At 36.8% G+C, this 21,399-nt stretch overlaps 12 protein-coding genes across 12 annotated transcripts; 7 read left to right on the top strand and 5 right to left on the bottom strand.

Annotated features, from left to right (window-relative positions):
- Positions 1 to 86: 86 nt before the first annotated feature.
- cgd7_4230 (uncharacterized protein) lies at positions 87 to 1,919 on the top strand (the record flags this gene model as incomplete). Its single annotated transcript, XM_628575.1, has 1 exon — positions 87 to 1,919. One exon carries the CDS (start codon positions 87 to 89, stop codon positions 1,917 to 1,919), a length of 1,833 nt encoding a protein of 610 aa, XP_628577.1.
- An 84-nt stretch (positions 1,920 to 2,003) lies between these two features.
- cgd7_4220 (TCP-1 chaperonin) lies at positions 2,004 to 3,602 on the bottom strand (the record flags this gene model as incomplete). Its single annotated transcript, XM_628574.1, has 1 exon — positions 2,004 to 3,602. The coding sequence occupies one exon, from the start codon at positions 3,600 to 3,602 to the stop codon at positions 2,004 to 2,006; it is 1,599 nt and encodes a 532-aa protein (XP_628576.1).
- An 886-nt stretch (positions 3,603 to 4,488) lies between these two features.
- On the bottom strand, positions 4,489 to 4,826 carry cgd7_4210 (Sec61-gamma subunit of protein translocation complex, putative; the record flags this gene model as incomplete). Its single annotated transcript, XM_001388367.1, has 2 exons — positions 4,489 to 4,610; positions 4,685 to 4,826. Coding segments are annotated over 2 exons (264 nt in total), but the record flags the coding sequence as incomplete, so codon positions are not given.
- Positions 4,827 to 5,143: 317 nt separating this feature from the next.
- On the bottom strand, positions 5,144 to 5,548 carry cgd7_4200 (hypothetical protein; the record flags this gene model as incomplete). Its single annotated transcript, XM_628573.1, has 1 exon — positions 5,144 to 5,548. The coding sequence occupies one exon, from the start codon at positions 5,546 to 5,548 to the stop codon at positions 5,144 to 5,146; it is 405 nt and encodes a 134-aa protein (XP_628575.1).
- A 576-nt stretch (positions 5,549 to 6,124) lies between these two features.
- On the top strand, positions 6,125 to 9,514 carry cgd7_4190 (cation-transporting P-type ATpase with 11 or more transmembrane domains; the record flags this gene model as incomplete). Its single annotated transcript, XM_628572.1, has 1 exon — positions 6,125 to 9,514. The coding sequence occupies one exon, from the start codon at positions 6,125 to 6,127 to the stop codon at positions 9,512 to 9,514; it is 3,390 nt and encodes a 1,129-aa protein (XP_628574.1).
- Positions 9,515 to 9,845: 331 nt separating this feature from the next.
- On the bottom strand, positions 9,846 to 10,434 carry cgd7_4180 (hypothetical protein; the record flags this gene model as incomplete). Its single annotated transcript, XM_001388366.1, has 2 exons — positions 9,846 to 10,059; positions 10,118 to 10,434. 2 exons carry the CDS (start codon positions 10,432 to 10,434, stop codon positions 9,846 to 9,848), a joined length of 531 nt encoding a protein of 176 aa, XP_001388403.1.
- A 577-nt stretch (positions 10,435 to 11,011) lies between these two features.
- On the top strand, positions 11,012 to 12,118 carry cgd7_4170 (ring domain protein, possible 4 transmembrane domains; the record flags this gene model as incomplete). Its single annotated transcript, XM_628571.1, has 1 exon — positions 11,012 to 12,118. The coding sequence occupies one exon, from the start codon at positions 11,012 to 11,014 to the stop codon at positions 12,116 to 12,118; it is 1,107 nt and encodes a 368-aa protein (XP_628573.1).
- Positions 12,119 to 12,311: 193 nt separating this feature from the next.
- cgd7_4160 (extracellular protein with a signal peptide followed by family 2 glycosyltransferase and ricin domains) lies at positions 12,312 to 14,225 on the top strand (the record flags this gene model as incomplete). The annotated part of the gene is made up of 1 exon (XM_628570.1): positions 12,312 to 14,225. One exon carries the CDS (start codon positions 12,312 to 12,314, stop codon positions 14,223 to 14,225), a length of 1,914 nt encoding a protein of 637 aa, XP_628572.1.
- Positions 14,226 to 14,353: 128 nt separating this feature from the next.
- cgd7_4150 (PP2C phosphatase) lies at positions 14,354 to 16,243 on the bottom strand (the record flags this gene model as incomplete). Its single annotated transcript, XM_628569.1, has 1 exon — positions 14,354 to 16,243. One exon carries the CDS (start codon positions 16,241 to 16,243, stop codon positions 14,354 to 14,356), a length of 1,890 nt encoding a protein of 629 aa, XP_628571.1.
- Positions 16,244 to 16,453: 210 nt separating this feature from the next.
- Positions 16,454 to 17,680, top strand: cgd7_4140 (WD40 domain protein; the record flags this gene model as incomplete). Its single annotated transcript, XM_628568.1, has 1 exon — positions 16,454 to 17,680. The coding sequence occupies one exon, from the start codon at positions 16,454 to 16,456 to the stop codon at positions 17,678 to 17,680; it is 1,227 nt and encodes a 408-aa protein (XP_628570.1).
- Positions 17,681 to 17,919: 239 nt separating this feature from the next.
- Positions 17,920 to 19,446, top strand: cgd7_4130 (Ynl022cp-like. SUN family methylase; the record flags this gene model as incomplete). Its single annotated transcript, XM_628567.1, has 1 exon — positions 17,920 to 19,446. A coding segment is annotated over one exon (1,527 nt), but the record flags the coding sequence as incomplete, so codon positions are not given.
- Positions 19,447 to 19,640: 194 nt separating this feature from the next.
- Positions 19,641 to 20,885, top strand: cgd7_4120 (UDP-N-acetylgalactosamine: polypeptide N-acetylgalactosaminyltransferase, signal peptide; the record flags this gene model as incomplete). Its single annotated transcript, XM_628566.1, has 1 exon — positions 19,641 to 20,885. The coding sequence occupies one exon, from the start codon at positions 19,641 to 19,643 to the stop codon at positions 20,883 to 20,885; it is 1,245 nt and encodes a 414-aa protein (XP_628568.1).
- Positions 20,886 to 21,399: the final 514 nt, after the last annotated feature.

The following is a 21,399-nucleotide window of genomic DNA, read 5'->3' as shown; positions in this document are numbered from 1 at the left end:
CATTGGTAAAAATTAATTAGATTGCTTTAATTCAAATTTTCCACTTTTTACCATACATATCAGGGGGAAAGAGCTGAATAAAGCAAATGGAGAATCATGCTACTTATGAATATCACCACTATGGACACTTGGAGGGTTCTGGTCCATACCCTGGGGTTGGTAGTATAAGCCAACCTCAAGGGTTTGGGAGTAATCACAAAATCACTCCTCCAAGAGGCGGAACCTCGGTATGTTTTGGTTTTGGAGGTTTTTTAGTCCTATGCTATGCAAATAACTCTTCACAGATTTTGAGTATAAGTAGGACTTTGAGGGAAAGGGTTTCCACTCCAGACTTAAAGGCTAGCATTAGACACGAGGCCAAAACCAGCGTAGGGCGGAATCAGCTTTCTCAAGAAGATAAATCAAGAATAAATGCATTTTTAAGCTCTGAGAAGGCCAAGATGAGCTCTCTCCAAGGGTCTCGAGACTATTTAGGGGGATTTCGTAGGAGCTGTCTTTTTGAGTTGCTCTCTTTGAGTGTGGGCCGTGGTTATATCGTAAGTAATCCTTCAGACTACGATACACTATTTGCTGGAATTAAGTCTTTTCCAGAGCTTGGAGTGTGGAGGTGTTGTTGTGAGGCTAATGGCAAGCCTATAGAATTTGTATCGAGTCGTTCTTTGTTAGGTTTATTTTGTGGGACTTTTGGAGTTTCCAGAACCCTGGAAATGCATAGACAAGGAAGAGTAGAGCCTAATAACAGCTTAAAGTTGGAGATTTCTTGGAGCGATAGGTTTGCTCTGAGTGGGTTTTGTGGAGAGAGGGAGTTAAGTTGCTGCTACCTCGATTATCTCAAATCCTGCAAAGAGGAATCTCAGACAAGCTCTATCCGCTCTGGGCTGGAGTGTAAATGCTTCGAGGGGATTTTAGAGGCACTTTATCTTAGTATTGCTCAGAAAGCAGAACACTTTGAGGTTAGCGATAAAGTACTTGAACTATGGCCTCATTATGTCTATTCCTTGGTCTCAAGTCTTGGAGCCTCTCATGCAGGGTCCAGGAACCTTTTGGCATCCATTTCAAATGGACTTTTATCTGACATTATGGATCAAAAGTCTAGTCTGACGCACGATGAAAAGGTTTTTGGTTGGCAGTTTTGCTCTCTAATTTTGGGAGAGTACAGAGAAATTACAACAGGGTTAAATTCTTTTAATTTGGAGACTTACATCACCTGTATGGATATTGTAGCTCTTCTTTTCCATGTGGCAAGTAAAAGTAGTTCCGGTATTGTTTCAAGCCAAGATTCTGTATTAAGCAGGTACTCATCATCTCTTTACTTTACGGAGCTTGGATGTTTTGAGAGGTCAGAATTTTACATTGATTGTATATCTCCCTATTTGTCCAAGGGTGTTGGCTCTATAAGGAGTAATTTAAGCAAAGAGTGCGAATTCCTCAAGATTAGGATCCAAGAGCGGAACATGAACCTTAGCAGAAGTAGCACTAATATGGGGGCCAGTAAGACTCCAGAATTTGCAACTGAGAGCTATTTAACAGAAAGCCAAGTTTCAACTGGAACAAAGAACTCTTCTTGGATAGTGGGTTGGATCTCAGATAATATTAAAAAGGCCATTGGTACAGAAGAAGATCGTTGGCCTGGAGTAGAAAATACATTTTACTTCGACAAAGAGATCAACCAATGGTGCCAAAGGGGGCCTGACGGCAAAAGAATTACTAACGAGACTCCCAAAGTTGATGGGTCAAGTCTTTTAACTTCTGGAGGTGAAGGCAATGGAGGGCTACAAGCCTCTCAGACACTAACAGCACCTCCCCCCCCTCCTCCTCCTCCTCCTCCCTCCTCACAAGGGATAACATCGAACAAAGGAGCCAACGCGAACGGAGGAATTAGGTCTAGATATGTAGATATTTTTCAAAGTAAAAAATAATGTTCTAGAGTAAAACTAGTTGAATTAGAGTACAAGTATATAAGTGCCACTATGTTCTAATTAGAGGATCTGTTCGAGCATAAGCTACATTTGCTTTCCTGCTTTAATGACCTCATCCACAAGCAGTAGCTGCTGTGCAAGGGTGGGAGCAATGCTAAGGATTTGCCTCTTGACGCAGTAATTATCCAAAATCCCCTCAGTAAGCGGATAAAACTCTTCACCTGTAGTAAGGTCAATTCCTAAAGGTTGCTTAGAATCCTCAATTTTATCTAGGATATTAAGGGTAGTCTCTTGTTGGTCAAGACCTGCATTCTCAGCGAGAGTCTTTGGGATAGCGAGGAGAGCGTCTGCAAATATATCCAGACCGAATTTTGCCTTTCCATTTGCAGATTTACGGGCCTCTTTGAGTGCGTTGTAAGCTCTGAACTCGAAAGCTCCGGCTCCTGGTATGACACAACCATCGTCAATTACATTTTTAATTGCTCTCAGACCATCTCTGATTGCGTCCTTAACTTGAGCTATGCTATGATCGTTTGGGCCAGTTACCAAAACGCAGCAACTCTTACAATCCTTAAGATCCTCAACAAAGGTAAACTTATCGTCCCCAATACTTCTCTCATAGACATGATTAGCCCATCCCAAGTCTTCAATAGACAAATCCTCAACTGAATTCATTGCATTGCCTCCACAAGCTAGAGTAAGTCTCTCCATATTTCTTCTCTTTACGCGTCTTAGAGCTAGAATACCTTCTTGAGCAAACATACTAAGAGATGGTGGATCTATACCCTTTTGGTTAAGGACTACAAATGAGCTGTTTGGATTTTGCTCACAGACTCTGCGCTTCAAGTCTATAATGCTTTTGACTTTCTCGTCGGTGAATGCTCTCTCTGCCTCAACCAAGCGCTCCCTTTGCTCAGCAGACGAATATTTGAAAGATGAAGTAACTTCACTATTCTCATATTCCAAAGAAACGTTTAGAGTTAAGATGAAGCAGTTTTTTAATTCTTTTGGCATATCTGGATGCCTTGCTCCGTGGTCCATAACCATACCACGAACTAATCTAGTCTCAGAAGTCAAGCCATGTTTCATTGGAAGAATCTCTATCATATGAAGATCAACTGGGAGATTAGAATCCTCATTAGTGATAATCTGAATAGCATCAGTTAAAATATCGGCCAAACTTTCTGCCAAAGCATTAGAGAGTTTTGTTTTCAAGGAAGTTCTTGCAATACACCTCAAAGTCTCCCTATCACCTTTCTCAACAGGAACTCTCATATCATCCAATAGCTTCATTAAAGCAGATCTTCCCAAATCTATCCCTTCGCATAAAAGTTGAGGATGGACAGATTCTGTAACATAGCGTTCTGCTTGACGGAGCATTTCTCCGATAATTATTACAATAGAGGTGGTACCATCTCCGGATATATCGTCCTGAGCAGTTGCAGCTCTTGCAATCATTGAAGCTGTTGGATGTTGGATTTGCATCTCATTCAATAAGATACATCCATCCTTAGTAACCTTAATTTGGCCACCTCCACCTACTAACATCTTCAGGGTTCCCTTTGGGCCCAAGTTTGTCTTGATTACCTTTTGGAGGCCCTTTGCTGCATGACAATTAGCAGCAAAGGCAGCCGATTTTCTCAAAACATCTGCTTTTGGATTCAGTACTGATACTGATGACATTTTGTCTCAATCTTGTAGTTATATCCTTCCCTATCACGCCAGTCTCAGCTAAAGTAAGCCAAAATACGTATTCTAACAGTACTTTGATAAGGTCTAACTAATAATAAATAAGGGAATTTATTATTAATCAACTTTTTTGTATCCCACAAAAAGAAATTTTCCTTTTTAATTTTTAATATATACACCGGTATAGCGCCGGTATACAAATTCGCAGTTCAAGTAATACGCGTCTCGCGGAAAATAAAAATCAAGGAGAATTGCTGTATTTGGAAGATGGGGAATCTGACAGTGGCCAAGGCTGCTTTTATAGTAATTGGGCTTTCCTTATTATTTAATGCCCACTTATACGTTTTAAAAGGTATGTGTTCTATCCACTTTCCCCTTGGACAAAATTATCTGATTTGCTTAACTTGCTTACTTTAGGGAATAAATTTGGAGATATTTTTTTCTCTTATATTCACGAGAATATGTATATCAGGATCTTTGGGGGGGTTTTAACTCTCTTCCAGACTTATAGCTTATTGCTAGCTTCTCTGAAACCTATTTCAACACAGAAAATTCACGATCCATTTGCTCCCCACCTTACAAAATGTTTTGACCCTTCGAAGATTTCCCTAGCACCGTTAGGATCTGGGAGGAACAGACTCATCAAGGAGCTTGAGGAATCAGATACTTTCTGTTCGTATCTGAGGGACCCTCCCCGAATAGAATCCTAGCTTTCAATAATTATATATATATATATATTATTTGTGTAAATGTTCTGATTCTCTACGACATGTGACATAGATGAAAGAATTAGTAAACGCTTGAATCCTAGTACATAATCGTTAAATTCCTAACTATCTCAATAGATTAAAGATCTAGATGCGCTTAGTCAGCCATCACTTCATGGAGCCTGTCCTCCCATGATAATATTGTTAATGGGGATAAAAACAAGCTTAACCGAGTAACCAATGAATCCCATCAGGAAGAAACCAACAGTACAGGCATATGCAACATTTCTAAACTCTAAATATTTAAAAATTAATGAGGAATTTGTATTAATACTTGCGGAAAAACGGTTTCTTATACAGTTAACTTACCTTTAGCATCAGGCTTTGTACAACGTCTCACAAGACGGATACTGTCCAAGGCAAACTCTTGAGCACTCTGAAATACATAACCAGCTGGATTTGATTTATCCTGAAGAAAATCTGGAACTCCCATATTTAAGAAAATCAATGCTTAAAAATAACTCAAAAAATGAAGATTTCTAGCACCAATTATAGTGTTAGGGTTTTTAGAGTCTGCCCACAAGACGAAATAGGCGGCACAATCCTATAACTTTAAATTAATTCGTGTAGGAAAAAATAAATAATTAATCAATAGAGGGGGGGGAGGGGTGAGTTTTATTGAGAAGAATAATAATAATAAAACAAATAATGCAAAAATATAAATATTATCACTTTCAGCAGTTAGTTATATAGAATAGGACATGTAGTATAAGGTCTGTTTACTATGAAAGGAAAAAGTTTTGAGTATATTAACTTTAGCTAAAATTGTTATAATTTCTCTTCTAGGCACTTCTTTTCTTCCTGATTGATTAGAATTTCGCCTACCAATTTTAAAATCTGAAAAATATCTTCTTCTGAAAACCTTTTTTCGCAGTCTGGAATAATGCAATGTAATTCTACCTGTTTCTTTGGCCTAATGTCAATAATTTGCATAACTTCCTGTTGCGATAAGTCATATTTTGAATAAAGAGCCTCAGCCAAAGAAAAGAATTCCTTTTGTGGTATTAAATGAACAGAGTGAAATGACTCTAAATACCATTTCAGACTTTTTTTGAAGAATACGAGAGATGGTGTCTCAAACTCTTTATCTATTTCGTCATAGTCAGTTTTAGAAACTGCCTCATAAACCTCAGATGAGCTTAATGGAACCCAAGTTGACAATTTAGGCTTCATTAATCCAATACTAAAATATTGTAAATTAATGTAAGTTAATAGTCAATAAATAGTCCCGCGCAAACGAAAATATTTTTCTTGAATTTAAGGAAAAAAAATGTATATATAAATATATATACATATATAGAATAACACGTTTATTACCTTTGCTACAAAACTCATTCATGATTATGCTTAAATGCATGTAATCACCTCCTAACTAGTAGGATTATTTTTCTAGCCCACTACTCCTACGAGCTCTACAAACATCCTACGTTGTTTCTAATCATTCTTATTCACAGAATATATATGGGCGGAAATACTCGCAAAGCCTTGTTTTAAATATGACAAGAACACACCGACATGCATATAAACCCGTCGATTTATTCTGACATTATCTATTTTTTCTTCCCCTCTTTTCCTCCCTCTCGAATTTCATTACAAGTAATAAACCAGTTTGCGCGCCGGCAACATTAGACGGATTGCTTTAATAAAAATTATTATCTTTATAAAGATTATCAGTGGTGAATTTGGCACTAATATATAAATAGAACAGGATCAGTGAGTTTAGTCTGTCAATTATAAGGTGGTAATAGCATGATAAGTTTACTGGAGGACCCACACGTTAAATCGTGTGATGAGATCCTTCGACATTATAATGTAGATTGTGATGTAGGCCTTTCAAATGGGCAAGTAGAACAATATACTCAATTATTTGGCAAGAACTCGTTGGAAGAACCTGAGAAAACATCCTATTGGGCATTAATATTGGCTCAGTTTGACGATTTACTTGTTAGAATCTTGTTGGGTGCTGCCTTGATGTCATTCTTCTTCGCGTTAATTGGTGATAACGCATATGAAGAGGGTATTTCAGCGTTTATTGAGCCAATTGTAATACTATTTATCCTAGTTCTTAACGCATTTGTGGGAGTTTGGCAAGAATCTAATGCAGAAAGTGCTTTGGAAGCTTTGAAGAAGCTTCAACCAAAGCTCGCAGAGGTATTAAGATGTGGTATATGGAGCGAAATTACAGCTGAAGATCTTGTACCAGGAGATATTGTTAGAGTTCGAGTTGGAGATCGCGTTCCTGCTGATCTTCGTGTTATTAAGCTTCTGACTTCTTCTTTAAGGGTTGAGCAAAGTCAACTTACTGGAGAATCTACTGGAGTATTAAAGGATTCCAATTCCCTGGACATATCAAAGAGAAATATTGAAATCCAATCGAAAACTAATATCTTATACTCTTCAACGACTATAGTTCATGGATCTTGCATTGCATGCGTTGTCTCTACAGGAATGCAAACTGAGATCGGAGCAATTCAATCTGCTGTTCAAAAGGCTTCTGAGAGCACTGAAGACACTCCTTTAGGAAAGAAGATTGATGAGTTTGGAGAAATTCTCAGTAAAGTTATTGCTGTGATTTGTCTCATTGTTTGGGTTATCAATTTTAGAAATTTCCAAGATCCTGCTCATGGATCCACAATCAATGGTGCAATCTACTACTTAAAAATTGCAGTGGCTTTAGCTGTTGCTGCTATCCCAGAGGGACTTCCAGCAGTAATTACCACATGTCTAGCCCTTGGAACAAGAAAGATGGCTCAAAGAAATGCAATTGTTAGACGTCTTCCATCTGTTGAGACATTGGGATGCACAACCGTTATATGCAGTGATAAAACTGGTACTCTTACAACTTCAGAAATGTGTTGTGTACAATTTTTTGTCCCAAGAAGTTTTATCTCAATTGACAAATATACTGTTGAAGGTCATTCATACACTCCAATTGGAGCTATTTGGATGAGTGATGGCGTTAAGACACCAAAAGAATTTGAGAACATTACAGCAGAAGATATCAATCTTCAATGGATGGCAAAGTGTCTAGCTCTCTGTAACACTTCCCAACTCAATCTTGTTGAAGATAAATTCAAAATTCAAGGTGAGCCCACAGAAGGTGCTTTAAGAGTTTTAGTTGAGAAGCTTGGATGCCCTGATATTAGACTAAACCAGAAATATCAAAACAAAGAAGGCTCAAGGACATCAAAAACTTCAAGCATTTTTAACGACTACTGGTGTACAGGTGTAAATCTAATCACAACATTGGAGTTCCATAGAGACCGAAAGTCCATGAGTGTTTTATGTAGAGATACTGGCAATGTTAATGTACAATTGGTTACACATAGAAGTTCTGGAGAAACTGATACATATGAGAATTCAAATGTATTATATGTTAAAGGTGCTCCCGAGGGTATTCTTGATAGGTGTAGTTCCTTTATGATGCCTGATGGTACTATTGAACCAATAACTGATTCATTCAAGTCACTAGTCCTAGATAAAGTTGTTAATATGGCTGATAATGTACTTAGAACTCTAGCATGTGCAGTAAAGGTTGATAATCTTGGTGAATTAAGTACTTATAATGGCCAGCCAAAGTCTAAAGGAGCTGCTCTTCTAAGCGACCCTTCTAATTTTGTCAATATTGAGAAAGATCTCTGTTTTATCGGTGTTATGGGGATCTACGACCCTCCAAGACCTGGAGTAAAGAATGCAATCCAGAGATGCCAGAAAGCAGGAATCAGAGTATTCATGATTACTGGAGATAATCGAAATACAGCCGAGGCAATTGCATCCTCTATTGGAATATTAAGAGGATCAAAAGAAGAGTGGGATATTTCAAACTTCATCAATGAAAATAGCAATCATTTCTCAAGCTCTTCCACAATTCCAAGCACCATAGGAGCATTTATGTTAGAGGAAAATAATATTTCTAATGGCCATATGAATTCTGACAAGAGAAATTTGCTTCGTACTGGTAGCGAGGTTCTCAAAGCTCAGTTTACTAGGTACTGTTCACTAACAGGAAGGGAATTTGAAGAACTTTCCGAAGCAGATAAGCTTAAAGTATTGAAAGAGTCTTACGGAGTTGTTTTTAGCAGAACAGAGCCACGCCATAAACAAGTCATTGTTCAACTTTTAAGTGAGCTGGGCGAAATCACTGCAATGACAGGAGATGGTGTAAACGATGCTCCAGCATTAAAGCAAGCAGATATTGGTATTTCGATGGGAATTACTGGAACTGATGTTGCAAAAGAAGCCAGTGATATGGTTTTGGCTGATGATAATTTTGAGACAATTGTTGCTGCGGTTGAGCAGGGAAGATCTATATATATGAATATGAAGGCATTCATTAGGTATCTTATCTCATCAAATATAGGAGAGGTTGCATCCATTTTCCTGACTGCTGCTTTAGGGATTCCAGAAGGCCTTGCCCCAGTACAGCTCCTATGGGTAAATTTAGTAACAGATGGTCTTCCTGCAACAGCTTTAGGTTTTAACCCTCCAGATCCACGCGTTATGAGGAGACCTCCGAGACGAAAGGATGATAATTTGATTTCAGCATGGGTATTCGTTCGTTTTTTGATTATTGGACTTTATGTTGGAATAGCAACTGTTGGGATTTTTGTTTGGTGGTATGTTTGGGGAATAGATCCCTCAGATGGAAATACCTTAGTTAGCTTCTCGCAGTTGAGTAATTGGGCAAAGTGCAACACATGGATAGGTTTCTCAAGTAATTCTGTCTTTGGTTCCACACAATCAGAGCCATGTACTTATTTCTCTATAGGTAAGAAGAAAGCCAGTACCCTATCACTAACAGTTTTGGTAGTCATAGAGATGCTGAACGCCTTGAACGCATTGAGTGAAGACAACTCTCTACTCCAAGTGCCTCCATGGGCCAATCCTTTACTTCTCATTGCGATTTTGATTTCAGTGTTTGTCCATCTAGTGATACTCTACGTGCCTCCAATCTCAGTCATATTCAATGTTGTTCCACTCACTATGATTGACTGGTTAGCAGTACTAATTTGTTCTTTGCCAGTTATTTTGATAGATGAAGTTCTCAAAGCGTTTTCAAGAGGATATAACCAAATTGTGGACTTCCCAGAGCAAACAAGCTCCATAAATTCAAAGGAGAGTGGAAAGAAGATGAATTGATGCTTTTGGGGGATTGCAAATGTACTCAATGAATCGATTTGCTGCTGTTTTGAAATGTTCAGAAAAGACTCTGAAGCGAACTGTTGTATGTATACAAGGAATAGCGATTATTCAATACAAACTTTCTACGAGCCCCAAATTAATGTAGGTTCAACACATATGAGACCGTCATCTTCAAATAGTAATGGAAAGGGTTCTCAATACTATGCACTAGAATGTTTGTAACAAAGATTTCATTGAATTTGTGGTCCTCCAAATCCTAGTAATGCAAAAAATAAAAATAAAAATAATTGTCTATTTCTAATTTTTCTACTAAGTTATTTTTTTCTAGTTATAGAAATCCTCTCATGATATTTTCCTTCGCAGATGCAAACGCCTGGTTAAATGCTGTGTTTTCCAAGGCTTTGCTTCCCTGCATCTGAGCTCTTTGGCAAACTGCTCCAGCCTCAGTCTCAAACAAGATCCCACTGCTATCGGTTACTTCATCGAAAATTAAATGTACGGTGTCCAGAGACTCAAATAGGCCCTTCTTAGATAATTGTCCTCTACAATAATGCAATTAATAATCTCAAAATTAATTTCGAATTTTATCATTAAACTTACGGAATTATTATAGATAAGGAATTATATATACAGTTTAATACATCGAAGAGTATAAGTTCATTTTCTGACGGAGAAGAAACAATATATATTGAAAAATCGCCAGCAAATCTGACCAAGCAAAGCATTTCACCAACAAACAATGCTTCTGCCTCGGTCTTCCCAGAAAGCTTCTGCCCTTTTGAGTGTAGCTGATCTTCGAACTGCCGTTGAGCAGCATGATCTGCCAGTCCTATGTTTTCTAAATTTCCATAATACCTGGACGCTATTCTGTTCCCATCTGTATCCAGTAAAATGCACCCTACTATCGAATCAAACATTTTTAGAAGTTATTCTTGGCCCACATTATTTTATTCTCAGCTAAGCAGCGGCAACTTCTGGCGCCAAATCGGAATTCAAACTAGATTTCAATACCTTCAATTAATAATAAGAATTAAATGGCAAGTTCTAAATAGAAACAACCCAATTCTGATAAAACTACAAATGACAGTAGTATGAGTATAACTAGATCAATTTGAGAAGAAATAACAACGTATAGAGCAATAAATATGATGTGTGGCTAAATTAGGCTTAGGTATTAACTACATTAGCATTAAATAAAGAGATTCTTGCTATTATTCTGGAGATAATCCAAAACTTTAATTTTTAAGGTCTGTAGGCCTTTTATTTCTTGTTTTAATTTAATTACAACTTTTAGATTCATTCGCATAGTAGAATTAATTTATGTGGCGCTAGACATAACATATTGCAAGCAAAAAAAAAAGAACACAAAAAGAGGGATAATTCAGAAAACGAATCTGAACACTAAAAATTTGGGATATTTCAGGAGAATTTTTCCCAATTTTGAACCATAACTGCTTAGGTGACAGTAAGATGGATGATTAGATTATTTTGTTTATGAGTTTCTATCTCCAAAATGAAAATACGGGAGTGGATGAGGAGCTGGGGATTTCATGGACAGTTCACTTAGAGCCAGCCGAGGAAATTGAAGATGTTATTAACCTGTCGAACTTCAGGAGACTTGAAGATCCTGAGGCTCAGGCAAATATTACATTCGCAAATGCCTTTTCAGCCGAGCCATGTGAAGGATCTACTACCCATAATAATAATCAAGAATATCAAGTAATAACTGAGAATGGTGAAGCCGATAATAGGATAATGCTCGCGATTGCGGTAAACATACTTATTATGGTCACAATATTTGGCATATTCACCACAATTCTTGTTCAATTGGTAAGAGATTGGGGAAACAAATGCGATAGACAGCTAAAAACTTGGTGTATTGTTTGGCTATCTCGTTTCTTGTTAACCTCAGTTATTAGATCAATGACAATAATCATCTCAAAAGTATATCAGACTCAGTCACCTTTTATACTGGTTCTCATTGTAAATGTTTTACATATATTTGGCATAGCATGGTGGTTTTATGGGATTAATTTAATATATTCAAATCCACCAGAATTAACGTGTAGAAAGAACTATTCTATCGCATTATTCCTGTTCTGGTTCCAGTTTGTCCAAATTTTTGTACCTATTTTACTCCCGATCATACTATGTGTGCTTATTCTCTATATTCTACACAGAAATGGAATTCGAACGGAAAAGAAGAATGTTCCAGAGGAATTATTGTGCAAAATTCAGGCAATTCCTTTCGTTGAACATATTAGAAACTTAAACAATAGTGCTCATGTCACAATTTTCGACGAAAATCAGTCTGTCGTTGAAACACAACATTATCCAGGTAGCAAATCTGAAACGCGGCTTAACGTCATGCAAGATGATAGTACTCCTAGTTTTAATAAAGAAAAAAGTATCACAATCAGTAAATCCTGTCCAATCTGTGTGCAGGAGATTGAAGATGATGCAACTATTAGAGTACTTCCATGTGATTCTAGGCACATCTTTCACTTAGAGTGCATCGACGGATGGTTTAAACAGAATTGTGTTTGTCCAATTTGTAGGTCAGATATAGTTCAAATTCTAAATGAGACTCAAGCTAAGTGATTTTTAATCAGCTCTTCCCATCTCCTCCAAACTTCTGTACTATGTTTAGGACTTACATTTAGTACTATTTTATATTATTTTCGCTTATTCAACCAACTTTATTCAATCTTGCCTGAATTTCCTCTTTTTTAAGTTCCCCACTTTTAGGCGCCTTTTCTTGAGATTATGAGTGTTAAAGTTTTCATTTTATAATATGCGTCCAAGCTCTAATAGTAACGCCTCAAATGGGAAATGTCTCCCATTTTCGTGCTTGTTTATTCTTCAAATCCTAGTTGCTCTTGCAACCATCACTTGGGTTATCGTGAATGTATTGTTTTTTGTGAACACCAATAATAATGTAAGCAAAGCATTCAACGAGAAACTGTTTAAAGAATCATATGGGTGGGAGATCGTGGATATCGGTCGTAAATTTGAACCTGAAATGCCCACAAGTGAATTTCAAGAAAGAAAATTGGTCAGCAAAGATTTTGAAACAAACGAGTATCCCAATTCATACCCTTGGAAGATGCACGGAGATCTAGGATTTTTACCAAATGGTGAGAGGGCCTGGACCCCGTCGCCACCTCCTCCAAAAGATCTTAATATTGTTGCTGTGCTTTCCCAAGGAGGTGGATTCAACTTGAATTTGTCAGATTCTCTTCCATTGGATAGGAATGTCTCAGATTATCGTGATCTACAATGCAAATTGATTAGCTATGATATCAGCAAAATGGACACTATTTCAGTAATTATAGTTTTCTATAACGAGCCATTTTCAACCCTAATGAGATCCGTGCATTCAGTCCTAAATAGGACTCCTCCATCTCTCTTAGATGAAATTATTCTTGTAGATGATGGTAGTAACAGTGAGCATATCAAGGTAGGAGGGAATAACCTACTTGTAAATTATATTAGCACCTTACCAAAGGTCCGTTTGATTAGAAATGCAAAGAGGTCTGGAATTGTTGGTGCCCGTCTTGCAGGAATTAACGCATGTAAATCTCCAATTTTTGTTATTTTAGACAGTCATATAGAAGTCCAACCTGTTTGGGCTGAGCCAATAGTAAAAAGAATTCAGGAGGACCCAAGGAGAATTGTAATGCCTCAAATTGATTCAATAGATAGTGAGACATTTGAATTTGTCAACGGTGGGATTGGCTGCACTCTTGGATTCTTATGGAAGTTGATTGAGCATGCTTTCCCTCAGCAAATCTCTCCAGACCCTAGGAGGAGATATGCAAAAAACTATGATTATGTTTCTTCCCCTACCATGGCTGGAGGTTTGCTTGCTGCAAATGTGGCATTCTTCAAGCAGATTGGGTCTTATGATCCCCAATTCGAATATTGGGGAACAGAGAATCTCGAACTTTCATTCAGAGTTTGGATGTGTGGTGGTTTTATTGAATGCGCACCTTGTAGTAGAGTTTTCCATGTATTCAGAAAAGGTGGAGTTGGCTATTCCTCTCCTTCGCATGCTGTTTTAAAGAATAAATTACGTACACTTTATTTATGGATGGATGAGTTTGGGGATTTGGCTTGGAGAGTTATGGGAAGGCCTAGAGTTGACACTGGTCCTTTAGATGAAAGAATCAAGCTTAGAGAGAGGCTACGTTGCAACTCTTTCAAGTGGTTCTTAGAAAATGTCAATCCAGAGGCTGAAGTTAAGTCAATAGATGACGTTCCATATATAGGAAATATTAAGAATATCGGTTCTAATTTATGTATTGATACCGACGGTTTTAATAATCCCGGTGGGAAGGTTAAGCTTTGGAGTTGTCATACCGGTGAAACTCAGAACTTTATGTACTTTAAAACCTCAAAGCACTGGATGGTCACAATCAATGACGAGTCGTGTATTACTGAGAAATTTAAGCTGGACTGGTGTAATGAGCACTCCTACCATTGGGACGTGGAAATAATATCCAAGAGTCCTCTGACAGCTTTGATCAAGCGTAGTAACTCATGTATCACAGCAGTGGATAACCAACTTAAGCTCACACCTTGTGAGACAAACAATAAGTTCCAGCAATGGGAAATCGAGTCTTATGATTTGAGTAAGAGAGTCCTTCCCTCTCCAGAGAATCTCCTTAAAAAGAAAGGATTTAGAGGTACTAGCGATTATAACTAGTTTAGGATTATATTAGGTAGCTTTTTCAAGGCAGATTATAGTTTAATCAATATATTAAAGCACTATTCTTTAAAAGTTAACTAAGTACTATATTTATGTATCTCAGCAGTCTATTTTCATGCTTATGCTCATATAATAGAAATTATTAAAGTAGTATCGTCACTATAATTCTCTACAGATGCCCTAAATCTCCAGGCTTCGGAAGAAAGGGAGTTTGCCAATTCAGTTACTTCTTCTTGTGTAGGGCGCTGGTTGTTTGAAGGGAAATCTTCTCCAGAAGACTCTGGCTCCTTCCAAATAAGATTCTTCATAATCTTGTACCCAACTTCTTCCTCAGAAATAGAGTCCCAGATCCCATCTGATGCAACTACAATTGCCCACTTGTCTTCAGATTCACAAGAATTATTATTTGATTCAAGCTTGATACTTGCCATGTCAGGCTTGCAAATAACTCCAAACTGCGAGCCAGCTTTGTCTCCAAAGGATCTACTCATAGCAATACCATGCTCACGGATCCTGGTGGTAGATTTGTTTAGCCAAGGCGTGGAGTAGACAGTAATAGATGCCCCACAATCAGTAATTCTACTGAGCTCATCTGGCCTGTTGGGGACATGGTCAGAAGTTGTCCACCATGAAATAGAAGGCTCACAGGAATTTGTTGTAGAATCCTTATCTAAAGAATCTAAACCTTTATAGATAGGCTTTGTGAACTTGTATATAACAACTCTGGAGTCTCCCACCCATGCAATGTGAGCTTCGTTAAAGATTCTAACACAAACAGCAGCTGTACATCCACTCCACATTGAGATTCCGTACCTTAATTCAGAGAGCTGAAGGTCCATGTTGTGGAATAGAACTATGAAGAAGTTCTTAATTTGTTGTCTTGTGGGAGGAGTAATGTTATTGGAGAGGTTTCCAACATAAGAGGACAAAAGCTGTGTAATTGAAGAGGTAAATTTGTTCGATACAAATTCTGCAATGACGTCACCATGGGGTCCGTGACCATCGAAAACAGCATATGCAGATGCATTTGGACCGAGATCAATGATCAAGGACTTATCCTGGTTCTCAGTGACTACAGTTGGTTTATATCCTTTAATGGTAACCCCTCCAGTGACTGGGGGAGACAAATTCAGAGTTGGAAAGCGATCTCCAGCCAAGGATTGCCCATTTCCTCTAACATCAGGGGCAAATTTCTGCGAGAATTCGTAGCTTCTGTGAGGAATTTGCATTCCAATATTGTTCTGAAACGAGTTAGGATGCATTACTTGTGGTTGTACGCCAGGACTAAAGGTATTTAAGCGCACAATATTACGGTCAAATGCACGAGGGTCAACGTGATTGAGAGGAATTTGCTTTGAATTGGAATATTGATTTGGAGCCATCGAATTAAAACCAGCTTGATTTCCAGCAAATCCCACGTGCCGTTCGTTGGCCGCTCCAAACTGACTTTGTTGGCTTTGAAACTGAAAAGCATGTTGTTGCATCATGTATTGCGGAGGCATCACCTGAGGCTGAATTGGGTACTGTGCTTGATTCTGGAATACATTGTTTCTTACCATTCCTTGAATTGCCGGATTATTCCCAGAATGTAGAAATCCAGAATGAGTATTAATAGAGTTAAAACTATACTCAGAGTGTAGTGGAACATTCATACTTGAATATGGCATCTGAGAAAAGGAAGATAACCTTTGAGGAGCAGCAGAGATATTCAGGGAAGATGTCATAGACTTTGTAGCGAAACCAAATCTATCAGGCTGATTCAAATGAGTATTTGTTGTTTGGAAAGCATTTAGTGGGGTCGACATGCTCGGTGCAGATAACGTTCTCATCCCTCTTGAAAAATCAAAATTAAGATGTGAGTTCTCGCTAGTCAGATGCATTGAAACCTGGGGACTTACACCTCCATTTGTAAATGTTTCCTGCTCTTTAAAAGAACGTGGGTACCTCATTACATATCCAGGTCTTGTTAATATAGAGGATGCTGGCGCCCTTAAAGGAAGGGATGCAGAGTTCATTGCAAACAAAAGTTATGATCAATATTGCAGGCCAGATTCATACAAAAATTCAATATATTATTGATAAATAAGCTAGCTTCTTTCTCAGTTTACTAATTTGATTAAAATTCATTAAAGTACGTGGACATGGCGCCAGCTGTGAGCGGTATGGGACTGTTCCTATAGAATATTTCAATTATTGCGAGAAAATGCAATAAAATTGATGGCCAGATGTTTACACAACACGACTTCATACCTGGTCATGATTCCTCGGAGGAGGCGAATTTGCTGAGCCATAGAGCAGTTTATCGACCAGCAGTGGACAGCAACTCTTTACTAGTAGACTATTTGGATTCTGGGATTTATAATAACAAAAAAAAGAGCTGCTTTACTCTAAGTAACAGCAATCCGCTGGATATTAGGACGATTGGATTTCCATTTGAACTAAATAAGTACAGAAGTGACTTGATATGCACTCAACAAGCCCGTGTATCATTACGAGCAAGAGCACCATGTGTAACAATTGAATGGTATCCTGGGGGAAGAAGGTTGGTTGTAGGTACTGTCGGGGGTGAGCTAACTCTTTGGAATGGGACATATTTTTCATTTGAGGATCTCAAGAGTGTTCCATCAGGACAGGGAGCTGTTTTGGCTTTGAACTTTTCAAAACAAGATGACTTTATTGCATGTGGAGACGGAAGTGGGAATATTGTTTTGTTAACCCCTTCTTTAGCACCAATTGCATCATTCAGACAATTTTTAGGTCATGTTGTTAGAGATGTTACAATTTCTCCCACTGGAAACAAAGTTGTAGCAGCAGCAGAAAATGTACACCCTATAATAATTGATGTTGGCTCTCAGAAAATTGAAAGCTCACTAACTTCAAGAGGATACGATATAACTTGTGCACAGTGGCATCCAATTAAAGGACTCATTGCAACAGGCTCTCAAACATATCAGCTTCACCTTTGGGACCCCAGAACTGCTAATGCTATTGGAACTATTTTTGGTCATAGACACACCGTCGTACGAATTAAATGGAGCTCTTCAGGTCAAATGCTTGCTTCTTCAGGAAAGGACGGTGCGTTAAAAATTTGGGATATTAGACAGTTGTCAAAGCCAATAACAACTTACAGAACAAAATGTGATGCAGTAAGTATTTCTTGGCATCCAGAAGTTGAGTCTCTAATGGCTGTTGGATTTTTCGATGGCGACATCGCTTATTATAATATAGATGTTAATTTCGGAAATCCACTCGGATTAATTCCTTCAGCGCACCAAGGAGCTGTTTGGGGAGTTGCATGGCATCCACTCGGGCACTTGGTTGTTTCTAGTGGTCAAGACTCAAGACTTAAAATATGGTCTAGAAATTTGTGTGGGAGTCCTGGAACTATAAATGAGCATGAAATACTACCTCAATTATCGCTTCCACGGCAGAATCCTACTAATACTAAATGAGGATGTAATGTTTATAATTAATTTCTTAGTTTTATAATTTTTTTTTAACAACTTTCATGTTATCCCATTTGCAATTATTACAAATTAGATGCGCGCCAATTCATTTTTGACAAATTAATAACCATTCACAAAGATAATAATACAAAGTTGGATATTGGAACCAAAGTTTAGTTTTATCATTGAGAAGAGATTATATCTTCAATATTAATTAATCTATGCATGTTTTACTTGAGTTTTAACCGAATCCAATGTCAACTTTGTATTTAGAAGCTGCCAAAGTATTGAACAAGATAGAGAAGAAGAATGTTGGAATTCGTTCAGTAATTTATTCTGAAAAACAAAATAAGTGTAATATTAGGAAACTAAGCGCGCTTGTTCATGGAGTTAGTGGGAAAAGAAAGGAGCTTGAACTCATTCTTCAAAAAAGCCATTTATTAGAGGATTCAAACATCAACCAAATTTCAAATTATTGGCTATTACTAGTGTTAGCTTATGAACAGCTATTTGGGAATTTGAAGATTCAGGGTGGAGGGGCCCTAGCAAGGTTGGTTCGGAAAAATAAAGATAAGCTTTACGAATGTTTTTCTAAGGAGTATCCAGATCTAATCAATCAAGTTAAACATTCTAAAGTTTATGAGCAAATTCCAAGGTATCTGAGGGTAAACACTACTATTGAAAGCACTGAATCAGTATTGAACTCTATATTGGATCAGGTTAAACAGACAAATCAATTTGCAAATGATGATATTCAAAATTATATTTGGATTGATAAACATATAAAAAATGTGATTGCATGTAAACATGAGGTTGCCAAACTACTATGCTTAGATAGGATTCCAAGCAGTAATGAGCTCATTAAAACATCCAAAGTAGTTTTACAGGACAAAGGAAGTTGCTTTTCTGCCATATGCGCAAAGATCACTCCGGGAGATTTTGTATTAGACGCTTGTTCTGCCCCTGGAAGCAAATCACTACATATTATTGACATGTTGAATAAAAGAGGACGCCTAGTTGCCTTAGATAAAGATTCAACTAGAATCAAAACTTTGATTAAACGGATATCAGAAGTTCCATATCTAGCTGGACCTTTTGTTTATAAAAAGAAGAATTTTGTAACGATTCAAATTGAAGATATTTCAGATGAATGCTTATTAGGTGAAATAGGCTGTATATTTTTGGATAAGGAGTCAAAACTTATTCGAAATAATAAATTAATAATGATTGATTATTTGGATAATTTTAAACCACCTGATCTACTTATTCATGTTGCAAAGTGTGACTTTTTGAGTCTAACACCAACTGCTGAAGATCATCTTTTACCTTGGTATCACTATAAAAACACCATATCCAATTTACGTGTAATTGTTTTAGATCCTTCCTGTTCAGGGAGCGGATTACCTCAACATGGTAAAGTTGAAAGTGTAAATATTGAAAAGAGGCTTAAAAGTTTATCAGAGTTTCAAACTAAAATGTTAATTCATTCTTTATCATCGTTTCAATCAGTTGAGACTGTTTGTTATTCAACTTGCTCAATCTTCACAGAGGAAAATGAACAAGTTGTCTTGAATTCCCTTGAAAAGTGTAAAAATAGTGGCAATTTACAATTTTCACTAGAAATTGCGCTTGAAAACTGGGAAAACCCTAATAGATCATATCAAGATTCTTCTTTTGGAGAAATCTACAAGAAGTGCATATTCGTAAATTCAGAAACCCATAATTGTAGGGGATTTTTTCTCGCTAAATTTGTAAAAAATTCATCTAGATAGGTTTATAGATATATTAAACACCTAATTTATTAAAAATCATAGCTAATGGATAATATAGGAAAATTAATTTATTGTACGCATTTAATTAATAACCAATTTTAGTCTGCACACACTTTTTACATGTGTATAAATAAAATAATTTCAACGAAAATTTGGGAAAGGCAATTATTGTATTATATTTGGGGCAAAACAAAATGAGGAATGCATTCCCTCTCGGGCTGGCAATATGTTATTTGATGTTGAAAGTTGCATTGACTACTTTTGTTTTTGGGTCAAAAGAAGAGTTTACAACACTACCTAGAGAATTAATAAACTCTTGGTTGGAAGAAAATGAATATGCTGGATTATATGGAAAATCAGATATTTTTTCAATTGTAATAATACCAGACTGTGAAGATAATGAATTGATTGATGTTACAATAAATAGTATACTTTTGACTGCAAATCGAAATTTACTTCACGAAATAATAATTATTTCAAATGATTGTCGAGACTCTGGAAAAGATATTAAAAGTCATTTGGGTGAGAAATTCTTGGATAAACCTTTGATTAAAATAATTGAGACTGAACTACAAGAATTAGGAGAATTACAGAATCTTGGAGCAAACAATTCAACTGGGGAAATCATTTTATTTGTTCCATCTGCAACTCTTTTTCCAAAAAATTGGATGTCACCAATAATGAGGAGTTTAAGTGATAATTATAAATCAATAATAGTTCCAAGATTTAAAAAATTGAATAAAGACAAATGGACATTTTCGAATAATGATCCTGTATATTCACCAAAAATGATGTTCACAAAAGAATTTGAATTAACAAATATCCATACATTAGATAATAAAGTTCCAATGTTCTATTCAAAAATCTTTGCAATAACAAAATCATGGTGGTTAAATATATCAAAACTTTCAGATCCAACAATTAACCTGATATTCAAAACGAGTATTAACTTTGATATTTCTCTAAGATCATGGAATTGTGGTGGGCGAGTAGCTCAGATAGCAGAACTGTCATTTGGTGTAACTAAGGTAAAAATTCCACAACCTTCGTTAGAAATAAGACAAGTTCTATTGGAATCTTGGATAGATGAGCCAACCAAGCAGATGATTATGAATAATAGTGAGAAGCTGGCTAACTATATGAAACTATCATCAGGATTATTTGAGGTATTGATAAATAAACGTAAGGAACTCATTAAAGAGTATGAATGTGACCAAAAGTTAATATTTACTTCAAAATTTTATAATGAGTTGAGCGAATTTGGACTAATAGAATATCCAAGAAGTCAAATAGTTTTTAGTGGTAATGGTAAATGCTTCACTTTAATTGGGAACGAGAAAAAAAGTGGAGAAAAGAATTTCGAGTTAAAGTTATCAGAATGTAAACCAAATGAAAATGCACAAATATTCTACATTGACAATGAAAGTAAGTTTATCTAGAATTAGTATTTTCCCACAATTGTTAACACTCATCCTTAGGAAGTATCGTTCGACATATATATTCAAATACCTGTCTAAGCGTAGTCCACGACATCAAAGATCCCGAACCCGAAAATAAGAAAATAGTTCTAGTAGAATGCGACCAGAATAATATATTTACCCATATAGAGTACTGGAAGAAACGCTTTATTTTTGGGTCCTACTGTTTTCAGCCAGGGGGGGGAGGTGATGAAATTTACTTAACTAAATGTTTAGGCGAAAATCAAAATTCGAAGCAATTGCAGTACTTTTTCAACGAATCTGAAAAATAAAAACAAGATTGATTTTATATTTTGAACATATACTTTAATCTTCAATAGGCTGAGGCAGTATTCTAAAGCCCAAGTTAACATATTTTTTAATTATAGATTTTATGGCACGTTGGCGCCACAGCGCTAAACTAGACGGAAATAATTTTATTAAATATTGTAAACTGTGACATTTTGGTAAGAAAATAGAGGAGAAAAATAAGTCT

The sequence above is a fragment of the Cryptosporidium parvum genome, chromosome 7, assembly GCF_000165345.1.
Source record: "Cryptosporidium parvum Iowa II chromosome 7, whole genome shotgun sequence".
In the NCBI taxonomy this organism is placed as follows: Eukaryota; Apicomplexa; class Conoidasida; order Eucoccidiorida; family Cryptosporidiidae; genus Cryptosporidium; species Cryptosporidium parvum.
The sequence above is the reverse complement of the archived record's forward strand: the minus strand, read 5'-3'. Positions and strand labels throughout refer to the sequence as shown.